Source organism: Solea senegalensis, linkage group LG11 (assembly GCF_019176455.1).
Source record: "Solea senegalensis isolate Sse05_10M linkage group LG11, IFAPA_SoseM_1, whole genome shotgun sequence".
Lineage (NCBI taxonomy): Eukaryota > Metazoa > Chordata > Actinopteri > Pleuronectiformes > Soleidae > Solea > Solea senegalensis.
The window spans coordinates 17,435,824-17,460,936 of NC_058031.1; the positions used below are offsets into that span (position 1 = coordinate 17,435,824).

Here is a 25,113-nt window from a genome sequence, read left to right on the forward strand (position 1 = left end):
AAGTGAGCAAAAAAAACGAGAGCATGTGTCAGAGCCACGTAGGATAAATAAAGATTAGCTTTGGTTATGTGTTATGTTGTAAGCGAGGGATTAGCATTATCTGACAGAAGTACAAAACTATAGAACGATGTCATTTCTAAACCCTCCACACTCAGTTTCTGAAACAACTTAAATCAACATAAAGTGAGTTAGGTCAGTCTGTTATCAGGCATGTTAATTGATCTATTCCATAGTTGCAGCACATCACCTTGATGCCTCACTTCACGGCTCCTATCCCACATCACCACATACTACAAGTTTAGGGGCCGATTTATTCACACCCAGAAAAGAGTGCATAGCTCAGTTTTGAACTATGAACTACTTTGGTTTGCTTGCAATATCTGTGGACACCCGCTCCTCAGTCTGAAACGGGACAAGTGTTTATACTGTATGTTTTATATCCAAGGTCAAAGCTCTGACCTAAAGCTCTACCAGCAGAGTCTCAAAGAACTTCTAGACCTGGGGTGGCCAACCACTGACGAAGAGCCACGGTGTTACTGCAAAGAGCCACATCATGCACTTGGGCACACATGAACATCCCCCTGTCCCTTCCTCTCACTCTCTCTGTTTCTCTCCCTCACACACACACAGAGGCAGACCTCTGCTCAGCGCTTGCCATTTTGTTCAACAAAAAAATACAAACTCTCCCACTCTGTTAAAAACGTCCTGTTCATCTTCGTATTTTTGCGTTTTGCTGTGTATTTTTTCCCTGCCAGTTTCAGAGCGAACTTGACAATGAACAATGTCATTGTTTTACAATATAAAACAATGACAATGTTTTACTCAACAATGAGTTTTTCCCTCGCACATGTGCACGTTTGATATTTAACTAAGGCGAACATGCGCACACATATACATGACAAAACCCACAAACACATCATTTGATATGAACGCGAGTGTCGCATGAAACCAGGCAAAGAGCCGCTTGAGGCTTGGGAGCCACGGGTTGGCCAGGCCTGCTCTAGAGTTCATTCTAGTTGGAGTTCAAATTTGGTTTGCAGCCGTCCTTTCCCTGAAGTCCATCACCTGACCTATTTTTCTGGAAGTAAATGGTTTAGTATATTTTATTAATTAAAAATCATTGTTATTCTAATTTATGCTCTCGGTATACTTGGTTTTCATAGGCTGTGAATTTTCTGTGCTTGGTCGGAGAAGCTGTAAAGCACTTTCTCCTGGAGGATTAATAAATTATTCCTGATTGAGATTCTGATTATAGAGAGTGCCGTATACAGTATAAACACCAGAAGGATAAGCCTATTAATAATTGATAAATCACAATGCCACATCAATAGGAAGTTTGAATTGATGTATGTGTGTGTGTATATATGTGTATATATACTGTATATATATGTATGTGTATATACAGTAGATGCACTGTATGAAAGCATGGGGGGAATTGGTGTGAATGGTAAAACTATAGCACCCTGCATGTCATATATACAGTATCTATCTCTCTCTTTGACTAAAAAAAACACAGGTGTCTATAGACGACCAAAAGTCTACTGTAAATAGTAAACAATTGTATGCAGTGACATTTGTCAATAAAAAAAGAAGGAAATACAAGCAATCAATAAACAGCTTGCACTGAATGATTTACTCTTAGAAACCAAAGAAATTTCCCCATAGGGAAGTAAAAGCCATATGTGTTTCCTGTCCCACAGTCTCTCGTGCATTGTTGCTAAACTTCAACTCATTGTTATTTCGTGTCCAGGTACATTCAAGGACAAAGCATGTGAATGATGTCTTGCGTTTTGTCCATCGCCATCTTTCCTCCCCCGCTGCAGGTCTCCAGGGAGAATCACGTTCTCCACCAAATCCACCGGACTTTCCAGGCTGAAACCCAAACGGGCTGATTGGACTCCTGCGGTCGCGCTCTGTTGAACACACCTGTCCAACTTCATCCATCATGCAAAAAAAACATGATGGATGAAGTTTTTTTTTGCAAGTACAATCACCCTTTTGTATATTCCTGAACCTACAGACATTAAAGTGTTACGACTTAGTGGACCTGTACAAAATAAATGTATTTTTCTTGTTTTGATTAGGATTTTTGTTCTACAAATGATGTGCCTTTGAGTACTTGAGCTTCAACTTCAGCCTACACCCTTTCAGTCTATTTCTTTTATTTTATAAGAATGTGTGTCAACACAAATGTATCTGACTTTAACCTGCTTTTACTAACCTGATGATAGGTTTTACAATATAAGTCAAGCGAGGCACAGATTATTAACATTTGACGTGTTAATTATCGGTGGATTATTTTCTCTCCACTGTGTGTAGTTTTTCCATATCAATCGTGTTTCACTCACGAGCACCACACAAGGGAGAGAGAGAGAAAGAAACAGTAGGTTCCCCCTGAATCATGTGATGATCACACTTGATGATCACAGCTAAGAACTGGCAAAAACTACAATCGAAAAACAAAAAAAGATGTCTCTGTGTTTCATTGCTGCTGTAGGTTTAAGTGTAATCAGTTTTCTGTAAAGAGCCACACACCTCGTGTCATTTTCTACAAACTACAAAGTGTCCGATAAAAACTGTAAACAAACATTGTGGACGTGCGTTCATGTCTGGTCCTGATGTCCACAGGGAACTGAGAAGTCGAGCAAGAGCAACCACAGAAGGTTCACTCTTTCACTGAAATTACAAAACGCAAATACATACAGTAAATACATAAATAAATAAATAAAACAATTACAGAACAAAACAAATCAACAAAATCTGCTTGTTTCAGTCTGTCTGACCCCCACCACTCCCATGCATATGATGAAAGTGAAAAGAGTTTCTGTGCAGTGCTCCCTCATCATCGTGATAAATATTACATTTTAATATAAAATATAACATTTGAAACAATATGTGAGTCGGAATAATCCTCAAAATGACACCTCAAAGTTTTTCAATGAAAGTCAACACCACAGATTCATTCTTCTCCTATAACTTATTTTTCTATTACGTTATTTGATTAGAATTTGTTCTCCACTTCATTTAACATTTAATCGTCTTAAATGCTAATTTTTGTAACAATTTATCCATTGTAATCTTTACCTCTGTGTTGATTTGCAACAATTCTGTCTCTGTTGTTTTTAAATGTGTTGTTTCGGTTTAAATCCTAATGGAACGCCGAGATAACATGGAAACGTGTCGAGATGCACATCCTGTACAAAACAACGGCAAAAAAATCGCCTGACATTTAGATACTATAATACATATAAGAATGTTTCATCTTCTTTTTAATTAAATTAAAATGCTTCTACCTGGAACATTTGTAAAGGCAAATTAAAACCACTGAATGTTTGGACCAGTCAAGTGAAAGTGGTTTCAAGTGGTTTCAGTATCACAATATTCCATCATAATATTGCAGTTAAGTTATTTATGATGATATTTCACTGTATTTCAAATCAAAAGTCTTTGTTGTCTTTAAATTATGCATAAAATGCACTTTATATACAAAAATGTACTTACAGCAATGAGTTACAGCAATTTCAAATGAAAACATGGCAGGGGTGTGATTAACAGATTCTCCTAAAATTAAGATGCAGCACTGTGTTCATGTACAAATACATAACTTTTATTTTTATTAACATGAAGCAAATTTGGGTTATTTTATCGTGCCAATGAGAGAGATGGAATTTTGACTTTAATCTCAGAATTCAGAGAAAAAAAGTCATAATTTTGACTTTAGTCTCATAATTCAGAGAAAAAAGAGTTGGAATTCTGACTTTAATCTCAGAATTTAGAGGGAAAAAAATCAAAATTCTGACTTTAATTTAAAATTGAGTTGGAAATAACCTTACAGAAATTAAATGAAATGAAATGGGTCAATCCTCTTCCGGCAGGGAAGGAGGGAGGGGGTGGATGAAGGAAGGAAAGGAGGAGTTTTGTCTGATCAGGAGAAGTGAAAGTGAAATGAATCTGTAGAGTATTTAAAGAGGAAGTCTGGACTGTGAGCTGTTGGCAGGCAGACAGACGCAGAGGGACACACGGCTCTGACATGCTGGTGAGCTGAGAACCTTAAGACACTTTAAACCACTCACTTACACAAGTGATTGTGCAACTTTCACTTTGCTTTGCTTTCAGTCTTCTTGGCTTCTTTATGTGACTGAGTGTCAGTCAGTTTCTCTTCTAACTAACTATCTTTCAGAGGAGTAGAGTGAGTGAGGAATGTTTGTTTGTTCCATCTTTTTTTCTGTCATTTTCAGAAAGACAAAACAGGTTTTCTCAATAAAAGTCAAGATGACAAATTGGAACCTGTTGGAACTTGTCCTCTTTGTCTTTTATGCTTCATTATTTTTAAAGATTTCCCAGTTTGACTGCTCCACAGGAAGGAATCCCACGATGTAAATCTCTTCCTTAATTTGTTTTTCTTCATCTGTCTCTCTCCTTCCTTTTATCATTTTATCAGCTCCTCCTCGCCGGGCTGACCTCTCATGCTCCTTCTGGTTTTCTTTCCTCGTCCTGTCAACAGGTTTTTCGAGATTGTGCACAAACATAAAAGAACTATTTATAAGAACGATGGTGTCTGTGATAAGTCAGTAAATTCTTTGCTACCACATGTAACGGACAGACAGGAATTTAAATCAAGTGGTTTCAGAAGCTAATGTTTTCCTGATTATTATAATAATAATGATAAATATTATTATGGTTATTATTACATAAATGTTGACTTGTTTTCATGTTCTTCCACAGAAACAATCAAAGTGTTGTCTGCATCCCGAGGAAGCTGCAGGGCCAGGACTAAAGTATCACTGCTCCTCATTCAGCTTTACATCTACATGGTTGGATTTGTGGTGTCACAAGAGGTAAAGCAGTGTAGGATTCATTCATTCATAATATTATTAGTATATATATAGTATATATTAGTTTGTTTTTTTTGCTTTTCTGCTGTGTTTTCAGCTTTTCTGCAGTCGCTTGGTAAGACTTTTGGAGTGGAAGTTACTCCATGGTCCAGCTTGTTTTATGTTCCACCGCAGAACAACCCAGTTTCTGCAGCTGTGAAAAATGAAGTAAGTGAAATGTACATGACAAATTCAAATGAAACAGTATTTTTACGTCAGAATCCCAGTAAAACACTTAACATTCAGTGGACACGTTGTGTGTGACTTGACAATTAACATTTCCCACTCGAGTCACATGCGTCTGAAACCACAGCTGAGAGCTTTTGGTTTCAATGCAGACAAATGTCAATTGTTACTGTTCATTCAAATTTCAATGATTGTCACTGAACAACAAAAACAGGACAAAGGGAGTCAGAAAAAGCCGGTGTGTGTGTTTATATGTGTATTTTTTTATGTTGTGAGGACCTAGATCTATTTATACAGTCACATTATGGGGATACAAATCAAGTCCCCATAATGCGTATTACTACATTTTAAGGTGAAGACATGTTTTAAAGTTTAGGCTTCGGATTAGGTCAGAAGTAATTATGGTTAAGGTTAGACTAAGTGTCCAAGAAATGAATGGAAGTCAATGCAATGTCCTCTGAAGTCATGGAAACCTGTGTGTGTGTGTGTGTGTGTGTGTTACAACAGCCACATCCTTTTTAAAGTACACTTTCTGTTCTACACTGGGAACAGAGCTCTTCAGATTAACAATGATTTACAGTGGGAGACTGAAGACAAATGTAATAAAAATGCTGCTATATAACATGTTATAAAGGCAGAGTTCATCACAGTTATTAACATAGAGTTGTCATAGCTCAAGTGAACCAATATTTATCCACTCTTTGATTTCCCACTCCTGTAAACTCCTTTTTTTGTAATCTTTTTATCTTTTTCTTAGTTTGTGGCCTGTAACCAGAGCATTGCAGACTTGACTTGTTTTGGTGGGTGGGATTGTAACGGAACCCATAATGCAGCTGTGATTCTGGACTCCAGCTGGTTATGAGGTCCGTTTCCATCCCACAACGCACAGAAACCTCCTGAGGCAATGGAGTCATCGACAAGACAACTGACTCTCTGCTTCTATAGAATCGGTCTGAAAGTAAATGAATGTTATACCAGCTGAAAACTTTATTGTTCCTTAAAAAACACAGTAACATATTTAAAAAGTAAAACACTGGTAATAGTAAAGAACAGTATAAAAGTATGTGCAATATGTTGACTGAACCACACGGACAAAGTGTATTTAGCTTGAAGTGAACTCATTTTCATTCACAAAAGCTCCTGGTAGGTGGAAGGATTTCAGATTTTCTTTCTGCTAAAACAAACAAAAAGTGAAAGTAACATTATATAGGCAGTTTAATGCATTGCTGACAGTCTGGAGAGAGTTTATTGTTGTGTGACAGATGACAGAGGGTGTTTTTCCTCAATGACACGTTTTCTCCCGGATTGCCGGCGACAGTAAACGCAACCGGGAATTCCGTGTCAGCCAAGAATGACACCAACCACAGCGATTTGAGAGCTTCCTGATCATTATTCTTTTGTTTGTAAAAATGCACCTCTACATTTGTGATCACAGCACCTGACAGGTATTTCTGGATAGCATTTTGTTTTTTAAATAAATCTCAATTTCAAACGTTATCGGTTCGTGTGAATGTTTTTGGCAATCCCTTCATGTTGAAATCTGTGTTATATCTCTAGCTTTACACTCACCAGCCACTTTATTAGGTACACTTGTTCAGCTGCTTGTCTTATCCACCAACTCGAGGCATTTAGAGCATGTGGACAAACTGAGCATCACAATGGGAAAGAAAGGTGATTTAAGGGACTTTGAATGTGACACGGTTGTTGGTGTATTTCAGAGATTGCTGTGTGGGATTGGGATTTTTTTTAGACACAACAAGTTTGAGGGTTCCGCTCTATAGCTTTAACAGCATAACACAATTTTGATCACACAGAATGGGCAGCAAAAGAGAAATGATCTTGCGATGCCTTGATGTCAGACATCAGAGGTGAATGACCAGTGTGGTTTGAAATGACACAAAGGCAACAGTAAATCTTCAACGCTCATTACTGACTGGGCAATGATTTAATATCCCGATAACTAGTGTTTCCCAACCCTGGTCCTCAGGGTTTTAGATGTTGCCCGCTCCAGCACACCTGATTCAAATGAACAGCTCGTTATCAGGCTTCTGCAGAGCTAGATGACGAGCCGTTCATTTGAATCAGGTGTGTTGGAGCGGGACAGTGTTCAGCAGCAGGGTTGAGAAACACTGACTTATGTCAATATAACATAGGTACAATAACTTTCTATTCCCTTAGTTTGGCAGACTGGAAACAAACCTTGAAGCAGATGGGCTTCAGCAGCAGAAGAGAGATTCAAATACCTACAGAAGTGGCCGGTGAGTGTTGATTTTTGCAGGTCTGATGGCCAATAAATCATTTTCCTCAGTTAATTTAGTTAAAACTATGACAAAAAGCAACAAAATTGACCGTATCGCTGTACTCCATGATTGTAATTGTAAATGTATAGTGTGTGTGTGTGAGTAAACTGAACTGACTGAGAACGTGCACACGCTACATAAATCCTCTTCTGCCCAAAATATCAGTTGAATTGACATCTTGACCTGTTGCTCTACATGAATACAAACACCTGGCCAATGTTATGTGTGCCAGTGTTGTCATCTAGACTACAAAAATAATCAAATGACTAAAATGAATATACAAAAAGGTTAAATAAAAAACCGTTGTGAAAGTGTAAGACGATTGGACATTTAGTATAATTCACAGGAAGATCGAATGGTGTACTAGTAACAGTTGTTTGTGTATTGTATTACAATAAGTATTGAACAAACTGTTGCAGAAGTGGACTGATGCTACATCAGTGTCTCCGTTCCTTTCAAGTCATGGTTTGGTTATTGTTCATGTACATTTGTGTCAGTTTGTTGTGATGTGGTTCGTCTCTGGGTTCATTAAAACTGTACAGATGAAAACATGAGCAGTGAATCACAACAGAGCACGGCGGGCCGTTGGTGTGAACGTGGTCTGGTTTTAGCCGTAGACCGCTTATAAAAATGGACGTAGTCTTCTGGTTGCAAAACAAACTCCCATTTAAAGCCTTGTGATTTCGATTTGACCGATCCGACTAATCCATGTCAGTTTTTGAAAGTGGACGTTCACCGATGTTACCTGCTGCCAGGCACCTATCGGACAATACTAACAGTCAATTCCCTTTGATTGGAACATCCTGTTCTATTGAAGAAGACCTCAAAATAGAGCTTGAGCACATGCACTCTTACATGGGAGTTCTATTTGCCACCAGTGAAGTTGCCCCTTGGAAGATAACAGCTAATTCCAGCCAACTTCAAGGATTCACTTTTCATTTTGATATAGAGCCTATGGTTTTAACCTGAATCTGTTTCAGCTGCAGGCAAGTAGAGTCGAGTTTAAAGGCCAGATGATATCAGTGAGTTGATTTTCAATGCAGTGGAAATAGTAAAAGGGGGTGTGGGGTGGGGGGGCGATGTGTCAGGCACTAGTCAGTTGGTGGAGGACAGAGTCAGAAATGGTCCCTGCACCTGGAAAAACCCTGTCACACTGCTCACGCAAAGAAGGGTCCATCAGCGGCCCGAAGGTGAGGGGAATCTAGAGAGAATCCTGTCGACAAGTTCCAGCTGTCTCTCGTGGTTTTCTCGACTGATCCGTTCATGCATGACAGCGAGCTGACTCATTAGATTGGTCTGCATTTCCCTCTCATGGTCCATTAACCTCTGCAGCCGGGCGTCCTCCTGCGCCTGCATGGCTGCGTCCATCTCGCTGAGCTGGGCCACAGTTGCTGAAACTAAAGCGGAGACTTGGTCCATTACTGTTGTTTTCCTTTTTTTTGTTGGAACCTTGTACGCTGGAAAAACCAAAGACACAAAGCAGTCAGTCGGTGAGGAGACACTGACAAGTGAGCTACAGATACCAAAACCTACATATTAGTTAGTTGTGGTCTTGACAAATATTGATTTAAAATGCTGAATTCTGATGACTTAAGACCAAGTATATTTTGCCTTGAAGAACTGCCACAAAATATTATTCTGTTAAGCAAAAATAGATTCAAATTCAAAGAGGTTTGCCGTATAAAAAGCGTAACTTAACAAAAGCTTCCTCACTTTGTAGCAGCAGCAATTCAGTTCACACCTCAACAAAATCAGTTAACTGGGAAAGCTGTCTGATTTGGTTATGATGCCTTTCAGTCTAAGTCCTGATTTCTTTAACATGACTTTAAAATTACTGTGAACTGCACTTGTTTTACCTCTTTGATAAATGACAAACAATTATTGCTGCCTTCTTTGCTTTTAACTCCACAAGGTTCAATATTAGGTCCTTTTACTTTTTAGTTTATATATTAACGATCTACCTGACAGATGCCAAATACGACACAGTGGTATTTGTGTCTGCAAAAACTCCTCAGTTGGCAGCCAAAACTGTGTCAGAGGAGATGTCTGGTGTATCACAGTGGCTCAGAAACAATCATTTGACTTTGAATTATAAAAAAAACCCAGTGTCAATGGGCTTTTCAAGTTAAAGAAAAGCCAATGAAAATTCTGGAGTAAAGATTGACGAGATAGATCAAGTAGACAAGTTTAAATTTTTAGGTGTCATTTTAGATTCTCAGTTTAAATTGAAAAGCCATGTTAAGAAACTGTGCAGAACTGTCAAGACCAACTTAAATTGCTTTTGCCTAATAATAAGACAATATACTGTATACCTCTCAAGGCAGCACAACAATTTATGCATGCCATGATATTCTCCCATTTGTCTTATTGTATATTATATATAAAATAATGGATCAGAAACCTGTTAGATGGCACCATTGCCAAAGAGTTTTGACAACTTTGTAAGCTTTTCATTTTTAAAACTTATTGGTGGTTGAAATTGAAAAACACCTGTGAACATTAACCCTCAAACACAGCATGTGCATACACACTTCTTGTGTTGTCACTATGTGTCCTGTATGTAAGTGTGTTTTGTTTTCTAATGTGTGTATTGTTTTTAACACTACTGTGCAACTGTTAGCAAAGGCCTCACCAGGGACAGGGGTTGCAAATTAATGCATGGCATCTATTTTATATGAAACAATGTATTTGTCCCTGCTCAATAAAAACTTCTATCTAATGTGAAGTGACTCTGAGTTAATGAAAAGTGCTATAGAAATAAAATGTACTATTTGTTTTACTGTCTGTAAGATTTCTATTTGTGTTTCTGACATTATTTTTTGTTATGCTGCTAACTGACCCTGTCTTGGCGAGATAAGTATTGTATAATATAGTTCCGACTTCTATCACGATTTCATTTCCAAGAGGCCAAGTACATACAGCGTGTGTGTGTGTTTGTGTGTATATATGTTCTATAATATGATCTAAATGCCAACAATGTTGCCAGTCCTCAAATTTGATTTAAGTGTCTACAATGGTCCATTTTCCAGAACTTCTCCTGCCAGCTATTTCCTTTTTCCAGGCAAATGTCCAAGTGAGCTCATGTGAGAAGAGAACACAGCTGGGAAATCTCCGGAAAATTCACAGTGAGAGGATCCTGGATCCTGCGTGTTTATGCCAGGCGCCACCTCCCCTCCTCCCTCTCATCCTCCTCCTCTGCATGAATGTTCCGGAAATTCCTGCTGACGTAAACACGTCTGGCTCAGACAATCTCCCGCTGTGTTCTGCAGGATTATGATGTGAACGGCAAACTCCGGATTATGCCCGCAACCTTATTTTCCACGCATTTCCCAGCGCTAATATCTGAAAACTAATGACTTGTTTCTATTCATCTATATATAACATCGTATAACAACGCTGTTATTTGCAAGATATTTAACAACATCTGGATGAATCTGTGCTGTGGACATTTATTTTTAGATTTGGTTAAAAAAGAGGTCAAACCCCCTGTCCACTTGTGTTTCCTCTAGAACAGAAAACACATACGTACAGGTGTTGATGGTGTGCAGCGGTTCTGGTGGACTGTACTGGTCCTCGTCGTCCTCTGCCTCCACGGGACCCAGGTGCTTATCGACCTCGTCCCAGAGGCCGACCACCACCTCCTGGTGCTCGTCGCTAAGGGCGGACGTCGGCGGCGGAGGAGTCGGAGGCGGTGGCGGCGGCGACGGCGGCAGTGAGGATGCAGGTGGAGGAGAGGGGCTCCGCTGGCGCTTCACCGGGTTCACGGCGGGGGCGTTCCCAAACACCCGGTGGCACTGCTCGTAAAACGGCCAGTCGACTCGGTCGCTCCCGCAGCGGATCTTCTGCTGGTGATACTTGAGGTACTGCTTCCTCAGCGCCTTCAGTTTGCTGATCACCTGCATGTGTGACCTGAACACCCCCCGCTCCGATAGTTGTTTGGTGATCCTGCTGTAAACTACAGAGTCCTTCACCGTGCCCGTGATCTGGTTACGGATCGACTCCGACCCCCGGATGGTCAGAAGTTCTTTGATTTCGTTCTCCTGCCAGTTGTGCATCTTCTCTCTGTTGGAAAAAGCTGCAGCCGAAGCGTCTCAACTTACTACAAAGACCTCCCTTGTATGTTTGCACCCGTGACGTCACATTTCTGAGCCGGAAGTCGACTCGCTTGTCACTTCGTCTGTGTTGTTATACATTTAGCAAAAACAGTCAACTTCAATTTGTTTCTTTTCTTTAGCCTTTGGTTGGTGATATCTATTTTTATTGACTCTTTTACTTTAAACAATATGGCTTATTGATGTATTTATTAATTTACTTTTAATGTTTAATGTTCATAGTATTTCCATACTGCCTAAAAGGTTGTTTATGTAATAGTATGTGACTTTCTGTCAAATGTTGTATTGTACGCAAAAAAATTTCAATAAAAAAAGTAACTTTTATTTATTTTTTCAATATCCCTGTAGTTAAAACCCCCAAACATGAATCATTTGTGTAAGTAGAACATAAATGCCTACCACAATGTCTTTGTCCCGACGCTGACACATTTAGGTATAAATCACATCCAAATATTTGGTAAACCAAAACTGTCCATGAATTTATATTCTCTAAATCTTAAATGATTAACTTATCATTAATGAAATATTAGAGATGTACTGTATCGACAATACACTAATCAAATATGTCAAATGTAATGTCCATTGCAGTATTTATTATAGGCATTAGCCATTATTTACTTATTTATGAGGATACAACTGTTCAAAAGTATTTGACAAGTCCACTTATTTATAACCTACATTCTTGAAAACAAGCCTGTGTCCGCATATGTTTGGCCATGTGGGTCCGTTTGTATTGTAGTTGCACTGCCGTGCAGGGGGTGGCGCTGTGATACTCGAGGGACATTATCCTGGTCCAACACGAAAAATCAGCTCGACAGACACACGGATGCTCTTCACTGGTTCCGCGCAGAGAAAAAACAGCGGATGCAGTCAGACCTCCTGCTGCTGCCAATATCGATCATTGATCATCAGCGCGCCTGGCAAATCGCGCAGAACTCGGTATATTGTATCACCGCCGATAAGAGGAACCATATTTGAACAGAGGGCATGAGCAGAGTGTGGATGTGCTGGTAGCCTGTTAGCAAGCTCACCTGTTCGCTTCGGTGTGGCGATGATGGAGAACATCGAGGAGCCTTCGCCTCTGCGGATCACCCCCACTGTCCGGGCGCTGAGCGCTGCACTGCGGGGGAAGCGTAAAAATGTCCACGAATCCAGTCGGACAAATGGAGACAGAATCTTCGCTGAACCAGAGAAGCTGTGGTTTAAGGAGAGCAGCGTTAAAAACCTGCGAAACAGAGACTTCTTGTCGCCGACCACGGTGCTGAACACGCTGTATGCGGACGGACAGGTTGGCTGTTTTGACTGATACCTGTTGTGTTTCACAGCATTTAGACAAGTTTTAAATTGTCTGTGTCGATAAATGTATCGAAGAGAGGTATAAAATAAAAGCGGAACTCGTCACTGGACGCCCTCATTAAACAGTATATCATTTTCACATGGTAAATACAGCTAGTTAGCACACTACACTAATTGTGTATATTTCAACAAGTAAACGTTTTGTTCCTTCGCTAAATAAAATAGTTCACAGTATACAGTATAGTGTAGTTTATAGAACTGCTGAAGGATGATGTTTGCTTGAATGGGATTTTTTTTTACAATAATATAAAAGATCATAATTATTCTTGTAAAGCTAGTCAATTAGACAAAGACAGACATCAATCACTGAAAATAGATGGATAATAAATCAAAATGAAAACGAAAATTAAGGTTAGGGCTTGTTTTCTAAGTCACAATCTCTGATAATGTGGTGTAAGAACGTTTTTATTCTTCTCATTTTCATTAGTTTGAACTAGCTTAATCACATTGCTCCACTGCTTCAACTACCTACTTAAACAGAAAAATGAGCAGACTGGACTTTAACATATCTTCAATTAAGACACCTAAAATGTTACAGGGATGCAGCAAAACCTCTGCAATCCACTATCCGCCCCATCACTATTGACCATGGCCCCCACAGCAGCCTGCGGTGGTCATTATCAACCCATGAATGGCAGATATAATATGGGTCAGACACAAATGGCTGCAAGCTAGTCCATGCAGAGGTCAGGTGTCTCTTATTTGTGTCAGACTCTCATTAAAATGAGAGTTTTGAGTGTGTGTATGCATACACTACACTGTAATATGAGCCTTTGTAATTAATTTACTAGAACAGAAATGCCCATACATAGGTTTTTGTAGCAGACACTAAATAATAAATCACTGTTTTTTCCAGACTTGGATGAGTTTTCCAGACTTGGATTTCTTGAAAAACCGACTGGGTCACATCACAGGTCATTCGTCCCTGTTGCTGTGATAACCACCACTTCTCTCCATAGACTACATGCACTACATGTCATTTTCATCCAAATAACTGTGTAAAATACATCAGTGTAACACTTCATATGTGCAGTCCCCTACACTGTTTAATTTGCCCATGATGTACATACTATGGTTATCAAGCACTCAACATTTGTGCTTATGTTCACAAAGCTCCAGCTTTTCCCCCCCCATGTCATTCTCATGTGTGCATCAGTAAGATGAGTCTCTTTTTTAACTCAGGTTCCTCCAGCAGTGATGTCCATGGTCAGTTCCCTTCGTGGTAGTGGGGTTCTCCCTATGGCTGCTGGTGAGGTGATGGATGATGGGCTGAGGGTGAGGGTGGACCGGGCTGCAGCCTTCAAAGCGGTTCTGTCCGGTGGAGCCACGGAGTATCTGAAGCCCTCAAGTCAGAGGCAGGGCTCTGTGGTGGTGAACTGCCCCGTGCTGCACCCTAAACCCAACATACCCACTCCTGATACACTGACCCTTGGCCAGTTGAGGACTATTCTGGTGGCTGACCACATGGGGGCACTGTTGAGAAGACAAGGGTGAGTATGTGGGTTAATTCCAACACGACTCCTCAATACATGACACTTTAAATCACTTTCTTTTTACACTCTTCTGAAAGATATTCCTTTGACTAATGTTTTAATGTTATCACTCTGTATATAGATAGAATGAAGCCATAGGACTGACATGTTAATGTGACCTCTTTCAGATTTTCAGTGTCCTTTTGCCCCATGCTTCCCGAAGACAGCAACATCAGCATCTTTCTTCAAGATTTAGGAATCGATTGGCCAATAGCTCCAGCCAGCTGGACCAACGAGGAACAGGAGGAGAAAGTCCAGGAGGCACTGGAGAACTGCCCATATAGAGAGAGTGAAATGGAGAGAGGAAAGAAGAATGGAAGGAAATCTGAGATGGATGAGAATGAGGGAACACTCAGGGTCAACCTGAAAAGAGTGTTCCAAGAGGAGGGACTGCTGGGATATGACCCAAGCCTTGGTACCTGCACAGGTAAGGTCACAGTGTGGGTGCAATTGATTATTATTTTATTGATTATGATAATCTAATTGTTAATACAGTTAATGCTTCTATGTTTTTTTCTTGTGATTCTGCGATGGGATCGACCCAGTTTATTTTTGGCGTTAATGTGGGTCTTGGTGTTGATCTGAACAAATGTGGAAACCGACCTACTTTGCTTCTTACTCCTGCATCTGTCATGCATCGCCAAAGTGTCCAGCTGACAGCTTGTGGTCACTGTTACATATGTGATGATTGTCCTCGAATCATCTTGGCAAACTATTTGTATATTTAGATCACATTATAATCATGGTGGTTATTTGCACTTGTACCGCGCACTGAATCCTTCACTAAACACTCAACACATAAAGCCAGGTTTAAATAGAGTAGTTGTTTCCACATTGTCAGAAGCTTCAGTCTTTGTGTGAGTCATTCATTAAAACATCACCTAACATAGTGTAATTTGACTCCATCTGAAAACCTTAACTCCCTTTTTGTTTTTTTTGAGCTTGAATTAGGCTGCATGTTGTTAGTGACATAATTTCTTTGATATTTTCTCACTTGCTGTGGCTTCAGAAAATATTGTGACTCTTTTACTTTTAAAACTCTTTATTTTGTTAACCATTTAATTGCAGGTGTACAACACTAGAGGAGACTTGAAACTGTAACTGCCAGCAAAGAGACTTTAACTAAACACTGAACTAAGGATCTGAAAGATTATGCTGATTTTCATTTGTTTAGTGTATTAAAACTTTTGTCATAGTGTATTATTAAGTATAGCTTTCTGCCATCATTGTATAATTAAATCTACAACACAATGAGTGCAGCCGTCTGAATATATTTCAATATTAACAACTTCAACTCCTTTAATGGACACAGTTAACTATAAAATGAAACATAAAATAAAACGGTTGCTTGTCTACATATGATTTAAGAAAGACTTATGGAAAAACATGCCATTGACATCACCTTACTTGTTCTCCAAATGTGGAACTGTTCCTTTAATATTTAATTCATGATCACAGCTTCAGGTCAGAGAGAAGACTTCATATTTCCTGCTAATCAATAGTTTGTTATATCTGTTTCAGTGTGCAGGGACAGTGTTTTACACTTGGTACAACTGGATTTAGCCATGGCCCACTGCACAGTGAGACGCACACACACACAGGCAATATCAAATTTTTTCTCTCAGGAACAGACAAAAAACAAATTTCTTGTATATTACTATTGACTCTTTCATAGGTAGTCACGGCAACAGTGTTACATGTGACTTCCTGTCAGGATGAGTTTCGCCAGCAGCAGATAGCAATGCTATGGAGAGCTCGTGGAGCAACACATGCACAGGTAACCACACGCACACAAATACACACAATATGCAGTCAATCATGTTGTGCAGCATGTTTTTATTTTTGTTTGCTCTGCTCTGTGTGTCTGCAGAGACATCTGGTCTGTCGGCCTGTGAAGACTCTTGGTTCTGACATCACTGCTGCACAGTATCTGCAGTAAGACACAACATCTCTCTCTTCATGCCTTTTCATCATTTCTTTTCTTGCCTATATGTTTTCTATTTTTTCTCTTCCATTGTCTTTACTTGTCTGCTTATTCCCCCCCATCTCTTCATCAGACTTATTTTATCACAGAAACTCTGCACTAGTAAAACTGCAGTTGTAATCAAACAAAATTAAAATAAAATAAAAACATTTGTGGGCCTTGTTAATACTTTTCTTCATCTCTGTGTCAGAAACGTCGTGTAAACTGTACTCTGTGTCAGAAACTGTACGTGGAAACGAGGTCTCTGTTGTTGCTCGTGCAGGTTGAGAAGAGGTCAGATGAAGGAGGCATCAGAGATGAAGTATGGAGGTCAAGTAGAAGGTGTGTGTGTGTGTGCACATTAACCAGTGTGGTCAGTGTTTGTGTGCTCCGCTCCTTTCTTATGAAGCCTTGTCCTCCTCTAGGTCAGACATGGGATGACATCATCAGGGTCATGACCTCAGCCACTGTCAGATTTGAGCTACTGTCTACAGTTCACAGTAGTCCTGTGAGTTATCACTGCAGATGGTGGTGTGTGTGTGTGTGTGTGTGTCCACTTTCATTGATTAATTAAGAATGACTGGGCACATTTGTCTCTGTTCACAGATAAATTGATGACACTGATCTCTGTGTTGTAATTAGTTGAGCTATATTGACTGACAGCTGTCTGCTCTAGGTGACTCTGGATGTGCAAAGAGAAGGGGGAGTGTCCACCAAAGGGCCGAGAGGAGGCGTGTTTGTGATGTACAACTGTGCCAGACTTCACACTCTGTTTGACGGCTACGAGAGAGGAGTGGAGAAGGGTAAGATTTGTGCTTTGCTTCATTTCTCTTCCATGTGGGATCAATAACAAATGCTGTTGCCTGGTACATTATCCGCAGAATGGAAAAAAAAAAGAACATGCATGTTAAGATGTAGATGATTAATCAGTATTGATTGTGTTTGTAAGATGTACTCTATGTATGTGAAATGTCTCTCTCAGAGATACACAGTATGTCTAATATTGTGGTAAGAGTGGCACCTGGTGTGGTCTTCTGCTGCTGCAGACCATCAGCTATAAGGTTAAAAGTGTCTTCTGAGATGGTCCTCTGCAAACCTGGTTGCACTTGCATGGTTATAATGAGCACTTATTTGAGATACTGTTTCCTTGGTATTATTTTGAACTAGTCTGGTCATTCTCCTCTGTTGTATTTTTTCGCCAGACCATTTGTTGTAAACATTAGAAATGTGAGGGTGTGTATGACAATCCCAGTAGATCTGCAGTTACTGAAATACTCAGACTAGCCTGTCTGACACCAACGAATGCCATGTTCAGACCATCTTAAATCAGATTTTACCCCATTAAAATGCTCCTACAAATCGCTGAAGTTGCTGCCATGTGATCAGCAAAGCAGTTGAACAGGTATACCTAATAAAGTGGTGATCGAAAGTGAGGCTAGTTCCCAGTAGATAAGCTTTCATCATATTTCAGCAACAGGCTTTTCATACTGATCAATAAAGTTTGACTTTAGAAAACAAAGAGGTTGCACAGATCATTGCTGACTTGCCAACGTTTGTTTAGCCACCTGGCTTCGAAGAGGCTGAATGTTTTACATTATGTTCTTATTAATTACTCTGTTTGTTCTTAACAAGGTTGTCATGCTCTGGTTTGCAAGGTGCTGTGATAAGTTGCTAAAACGGACTCAAGTTAATGAGAAACAGATTTCTAATTTAAGTGAATTAGACATATTAAGCTACAGTCTGATCATGTGACAAAAGCTTATTATTTTGGTTTGATACTTAGAACAACACTGAATGATGATTTATCCCTCAATATATTGACATGGGTTGTTTGACTGTTAATCTCCAGGTTTGTATCCAGAAATTCCAGAGGGCTCCCAGCTGGACTTCTCTGCTCTCACAGAGGAGGTACAACTGCATTTGATCAATAGATTATTGATTTGGAAAAGACTTGTTAGTTACAGTGATATTACTATGGTCCTGTCTGTGCTGCAACAGGGTGAGTGGCTGCTCCTTTTCAATTACCTCGTCACGTTCTCTGAGCTGCTGGACCAATCGGGTCAAGCTTTAGACGGAGAAGGAGGAGGGGCCAGAGTCAATATGAAGACTGAACAGGTAGGAGGAGCTGGGCTACATATATGTGATTTGTAAATGCAGCTGTTGGGACGTTGACGTGACTCATGAACGTGTTGGTGTTTGTTCCTCAGATCTGTAAATTCCTTGTGTCTCTCAGTAAAGACTTCAGCTCGTACTACAACAGAGTCCACGTACTTGGGGTAAGAAGACGTGTGTTTTTATATTGGATTGTAGAGAGTTGGAGTGATTTTTCTCTTGAGTAATTGTTGATGAAGGTAAAAGAACATTGTGATTATTGACTAAATGATCCCAGCTCACTTTTGGGTTGGCAGCACTTAAAGTTCTATGTGTTTGTTTGGATCACTAATTCACTTCCTGTGTTTCCTCACATTCTCCTCACCATATTCTTCCCCTTCCTCTGTCCTTTCGGTCTTTCCTTCTTTCAAGGAGCCTTTGCCTCATCTCTTCAACCAGATGTTTTGTCGTCTGTATCTGTTGAGAGCTTTGAGGGAGCTCTACCACAGCGCTCTGGACACCCTGAACCTTCCCCCCATCAGGCAACTGTAGCCTCAATATGATATATTTCACTGCTGTGGTCACTGTTAGTCCTTCCTTCCCACCCGCCACACACACACACTCGTGTACACACACACATACACATGCGGGTATACACACGCACACACACACGCACACACACACACACGCACACACTTGTAGCTTCATCGTATAAATAGTTGGAAATGAAATGATGTCCACACATTCTCGACTTTCCCTCTCGTTAGTCAGTCATGAAATATGATAAATCATGTAATATAACAATAGATCTAATTGGACAGACTTTGTGTAAGAATTTACACAGCTTTTATTGTTAAAGAAATCCGTTTTATATTTTGGAAAATCTTCTTTGTTTGTGGAGAGTCAGAGCAGAGGAATGATGGCCCTCTCGTGGCTGTGCGGTAAACCGTGAAACTACTGCGAGCACTAATTTATTGTAGTTTAGCACCTAGAGTCGGAGCAGTGATTGGTATTTTGTGTTGGACTGTTTTGATTCTTTTAACAAGTTGTCAAACAAGTTGAGCCAAGACATTAAGTATATACTGAACAAATTATTATGTTTTTTACAATATTGTTGCACAGATTAAACAATCTGGAATCAATTAACACCATTTGGCAAGAAAAGTGTTAAAATTCACTGATAACATTAACAATGGCTCCGTTCCGTTCATGTAGTGACAGCCATCGTTAGTCTGATTATTTGCACCTGTGCTTTCCCCACTTTGCTCTATCAAAATGGCTGCCGTGAAAAAGGCCCATTCTTTAAAAATTTTAATTAGCTGCTATATTCAGATGAATGTTTCTCTCACCACTGCACCGCACGTACCAGGAAGCAGACTCTAAACGGACGAATACGGCAAAAGTACGTCAAAGGTGGGACCTTTTTCTGTTGAAGATTCTGCTCTTCTTACCATGAACTACCAAAAGGACCCTCCTTTAAAGGAATACTTGATTGATGATTTGCATGTAGCTTTGTATTACTAGAATATTGAAAAAAATGTGCCTCCCAACCTCAGTTTCTCCTGAGTTGAGAAATATCTCATACTTTTCTTTGTTACGTGCCCACCAGTGACACTTGGTCCTGTTAGCGTAACTATTAGCAAAGATGGCGGACACTGTTTACATTCTGGGAATGAAGTCCCGTCCCCCAACGAGTGGGTCTAAAAAGTGTGGAATTAGCGTTGCACTTTCAAGCTGTCACTGGTGGGCACGTAACAAAAAAAAGAATGAAGATATTTCTCGACTCAGGGGGAACTGAGGTTCGAGAGCACAATTTTTCAAAAATATTACTCCTATTCCAATAATACACAGCTAAATGCAAGTTGGTGAAGTGTATAAGTTGTCCAACTTTCTAAAATGTCCTGATCATAACTTCAGCGCCCCTCCCCACACACCCACACACTCACACACTAAATTTCACAAACACTGCCTGAAAAAAATCACTCTTTGTTTGATGCTTTGTTGTTCAAGATCTAGATTCATGTTTTAGCCATCTTGCATTTATTAATGCTATATAACTATTTATTGTTTACAGAAACCTATAGACTGAACAGAATATGCATAATAAGTCTTAATTGCTGTGATTATTCCGAGCACCCAGATTAGTTAACAGTAATCCTGCTTGACAAATCACAATTGTTCAGTATCATGTACCAGATAAACAGGTGTGACACAAAAAAACCACAACAGTACATTAGCAGCATTTAGGACTTTGTGCCAAAATGCTAAGAAATGCATGGAATGGCATGGAAATAATATATGTGAAGAATTTTATGGGATAAGGGGTTATTTATAAATTTAAGAAGCTGGGAAACTATAAAAACCTTTTGTATTTCAGAAATGTGTTGCATTTCAGTGACCTTCCATTTGTTCAAATGTGCCATAGCCTGTTGTATTGTTTTTGGGTTTTTTTCTCATTGAAAGAACAGAATTGTTTTTTACTTTTTTTCTTTTTTTTCTTTTCTTCTTTACTACGGAAAAACAAAGGGGATATTTGCAATATGCTGATTAATTTACAGTAAATGTAAACTGCCATAATAATCACAGCAGTATTAAAACAGGAGAGATGCAGGATGATGGACTCTGGTTGTTGTTTTTTCCCTTATCATTTAGCCAAGTTAATTGTTCTGTAACTGAATAAAGGTCAGTCTACAAACAAGGCTCAGCTTTACAGCAGTATTTGCATCAGCATCTCAGGACGTTCCCTCACAACCTCTACACAAATCTCTACATGTCTCCCCCTTGAGTGTATCCACCCATCTGAATTTGAATAGCGCTGCCAAACTTGCTCCCACACACACGTTTCCACCTATATTTTCTGTGACTTTCCCATCTGCAGAATGAAAATAACCGAGGCACACTCTCTCGCTGTGTGTTTGCCTCGTCGGCAACACAGATACACACTCACACTGTGATTGCTTGTGCTCCATTGCTGCACGCTGCCTTTAGGCTACGTAGATGGAACAATATCCCACACACACTGCATTCATACACAGACTATGCTGTTAAGGGCGATCCATCACTGCAGATACACCCTGGCTAATGTGACATGCCATTATTCTTTGCCCCTTTTTCTCTTTTGCATCCTTTCCCTCCTGCTTGGATTCCTCATGTAGTGTTTCCTTGCATTCGTCCTGCTGTGTGTCTTACCTTTTCTGGAGCTCATTAATAAAAAAAAAAAGGAAGGCACTTATCATTGACTGATTACACTTTATTATTATATTTATTATTATTATTTAATTTAACCACATAAAACCCATTGAGATCTAAATCCAAATTGTCTCATATTCATCTTTCGATGTCAAACACAAATGTTATCAGTCTATGGCAAAAATAAAGAAAGTTCTTTCCAATACCAAACATCATGTCCAGATGAACTAGTGTGGGCCACATCTATCCACCTGGGATAGATCGATTCTTTTTAAAAAAAATCTACGAAAGGGTCCCAGAGGTCAATGAAGAATGGGATGTTTGCCTTTAATAATATATGTAAGCTTTTCCAAGGGCATAGTTGTAGATAACTCTAAAATCCATTAACCCATCCTTGGCCTAAAACCCAACTTGTTAAGGTCATTCATTTTCTGTAGGAAGCAGGGATAAGTTATTATACAAAGTTATTATAATAATAATAATAAAGTTATTTAGCTGCATGTGGTAAATGTGTTAATAACAAAGCTCCTCATTTACACATGTACCAGATTTGGAGCCTCACTGTAAAGCTGTGAGGTATGAAAGTTAAATTTAGACTCTGCAAAGTATCTTCGTTTTGATTTATTTACTAACCTTAGCTGTCTGCAGTCTGAGCAGGAAGTTGGTTCTAATTTCTATTCACTGCTTTCTTTATGTTTGCATCTGTTTTGAAGTGTATGTCTTTAGTATGATTACAGAGAGGATCTTTAGAGACGAGGTAATGGTACATCCTGATTAATGTTGCTTCAGGGAGAAACGTAGCTTCCACCTCCTCAGGCTGTCTCCTCCTTCTTCCTCTGGCATTTCTTTTTATACAGAACGGCAAGTGAGAGATGGTGAGAGCCCACGCAGTCCGAATACATCTTCCTACCAACAAACGCACCCAGGAGGCAACTAAGATCCAGAGCCATAGTGTGAGTTCATCAATGTGAGTTCCAGAGAATAAAATAAGTCGAAATATTACCATTAACTCCTGACATTTACTGCCATTTATGACAAGTGACAGCCAATAACTGTCAGACCAGCAGATGAATGATTTGGTTCCTCTGTTTCACAATCTTCCCTGACCTTCAATAATGAGCAGCAGTCAGACACATACATGCACATGTATACTTTAAAAATATACATACTATATATCCTTATTTCGCCAAATCCTTTCTTACAATTACAAAAAAATGTGACACTTACTAACTACTATCTTTCACTGCACTCATGAAAATGTCATTAGTCAGACCCTTTCATAGTCTAATGACCCTTTCATTTCCAGGAGCTGTAGACTTGAGACTTGAGTTAGACTCGACTCTGGCAAATGGAAAAAAAAAAAGAATTACAACAAGGGAACGGAAAGTTTTCAAAATAGACACAAATTGTTCAAAGTTTGAAGAATATTTTGAGATACTCTCACCGTTTCACAACTTTCCATGGCGTGATAACTTGTAGCACTCAAGTCACACAAATTACACTCGTCTTGTTTGGGAAATTGATTTTCACACCCTTTTTCACATACATGCATACACTTACTGAGAATAAGTTGTGATACCTGTCTGAAGGGATTGTGTGATTTTAGTGAATGTCGTTTGTGTTTTATTTACACCCTTTACATTTCGAGTATTTTTACACACACACACACACATTTGAACATCTATTCTATCCTAAAGACTTTGCATTGACTTCCATATATGTGTGTGTGAGTGATAACGAGGTCACTGTTAGTTTCTCACTGGAGAATCATCTGCTGCCGAAAGCCTTTGTGTGTTTCGCAGCAGTGGCATCACAGCTGTTTTCTGGAGTCAGTCACACAGATTTTCTTCAGCTGAATACACTAGTTACATGAGTAAAGCAATAACCAAGCAGCCTCATTACTCTGCAGCTGCTCTCAGTGCTGTTTATTTATGTGTTTGTGAGCTGCTTAAGTCAAAAACTAAAGGATGGATTTTGATGACATTTTCTGTGGATGTAGGTTATGACCAGAGGTGCAAAGTAATGATTTACGTTTACTAGGGCTTTTTGTGTACTTGTACTTTTTAAAGTTTTTCTGGAAGTAGTGTACCTCGCTACGTTTTAAATCACATAAATAGAAACTTTGGCAGTGAATGATGAGGGCAGATGGGTGAATGATGATGACCTTTGACCCAACTGACTGATACACTGTGTGTACAATATTTCATTTTGTCAGCACTTTAATTTGAAAAGGTTTGCCTTTAACGACACAAGAACCCCAACCTTGTTAAAAAAGTAATTAAATAACATTTTAAACAAGCTACCTACTTTTACTTTAACTTAAGTACATTTTTAGACAAGTACTTTTACTTGTACCTATGTAAAATTGTATCAAAAATAGTGGTACTTTTACTCGAGTAGACTAATTTAGTACTCTTTCCAAACATGGATCCAGGATTTCTTTTTGAATACTTTGAGGTTTTTGCTCTCTGAGTGCTTTCTCAAGTCTAACATCTTGGCCTCTTTCTTCTCTTCTTGCTGAGTGTTGGCATGAGTGTGCCACCTCTTGCTTTGTAATTTCACAGGAATCTCACAACTCATAACATATAATGCAGCTCTAATGGATGGGATGGAATGCACTACAGATCTATGATGTCATGACGCTGTAGTGCACCAGGTTCACCACACGGTGGAGATGTTCAAACAGGTTTTAAATGAGCTGACAAGTCTTAAACCCAGCCATAAATACTGCTCAAAAAACTCAAAGGATAAAGAATAGTGGTGTGTTAATAAGCTGTGAAAGCATCTTGTTATTCGTCAGTGAAGCCATTCATATGGATGACTTCTTTTTAATAATTAGAATTTTTATAATTTGGGTAAAATCTTTGTAATGGAAGGAGTCATACTCATTCTTTGGTGTGCATTCCTTTATACTTCATAGTTAACATCTAGCTTTTAGGGCCTTTTCCCCATTTTGTTTATGTCAATACATCTGTGTGACGAGGGCAGATGATCCTTCTTTTTTAGACCTGTACAATTATACTTTATGGGAGTTTCCTGTAACTCCATGTTCAGATTCTGATGCTGTATGGACTGGAAACCATAAAAATTATTGATTTGCTGTTAATTACGAAGCTTTCCAAATCTTCAAATGACTCTGTGAAACAAGCAGCTGTTGTTGAATCTTTACAAAACATACAATTGAGACTAAAAATGTCAACAGGATGTGTTTCAAAATCGAGTTTGTCAGTCACTCATGTTTTCTTTTGTACATAATGTAAACTACTTTGGCTGATCGTGTGTGTTACAAAAGTAACATACACAATAAGAACAACTGTGCAAATCATAATATATAAAAATGAAGGCAATCTGGACGTGACATGAGCAACAAAAAAACAGAACATCTTGGCTATTTTTTTTTGTAATCTAACTTTGTGTAAATATTAACTCAGTTTTCATCATTAATCAGTTTGGCACCGTCTAAACTAAATGCTGTAAACACTGCCAATTTCAAAGACGGCATGCTGGATG

At 39.3% G+C, this 25,113-nt stretch overlaps 2 protein-coding genes and 1 long non-coding RNA gene across 3 annotated transcripts; 2 read left to right on the forward strand and 1 right to left on the reverse strand.

Moving 5' to 3' along the window:
* Window positions 1–3,975: 3,975 nt before the first annotated feature.
* On the forward strand, window positions 3,976–6,557 carry LOC122777503. Its single transcript, XR_006361329.1, has 4 exons — window positions 3,976–4,036; window positions 4,726–4,838; window positions 4,933–5,042; window positions 5,818–6,557. It is a non-coding gene; the product is annotated as an uncharacterized LOC122777503 (long non-coding RNA).
* A 760-nt stretch (window positions 6,558–7,317) lies between these two features.
* On the reverse strand, window positions 7,318–11,537 carry LOC122777443 (MICAL C-terminal-like protein). Its single transcript, XM_044038693.1, has 2 exons — window positions 10,890–11,537; window positions 7,318–8,817 (listed from the first exon to the last, which is right to left on the reverse strand). Exons 1-2 carry the CDS (start codon window positions 11,413–11,415, stop codon window positions 8,537–8,539), a joined length of 807 nt encoding a protein of 268 aa, XP_043894628.1. The 5' UTR covers window positions 11,416–11,537; the 3' UTR covers window positions 7,318–8,536.
* Window positions 11,538–12,049: 512 nt separating this feature from the next.
* dalrd3 (DALR anticodon binding domain containing 3) lies at window positions 12,050–21,114 on the forward strand. The gene is made up of 13 exons (XM_044038692.1): window positions 12,050–12,760; window positions 14,011–14,318; window positions 14,489–14,787; window positions 15,882–15,940; window positions 16,036–16,137; window positions 16,231–16,295; window positions 16,607–16,665; window positions 16,749–16,831; window positions 17,000–17,126; window positions 18,173–18,231; window positions 18,322–18,438; window positions 18,531–18,599; window positions 18,847–21,114. Exons 1-13 carry the CDS (start codon window positions 12,524–12,526, stop codon window positions 18,964–18,966), a joined length of 1,704 nt encoding a protein of 567 aa, XP_043894627.1. The 5' UTR covers window positions 12,050–12,523; the 3' UTR covers window positions 18,967–21,114.
* The last annotated feature ends 3,999 nt before the right edge of the window (window positions 21,115–25,113 follow it).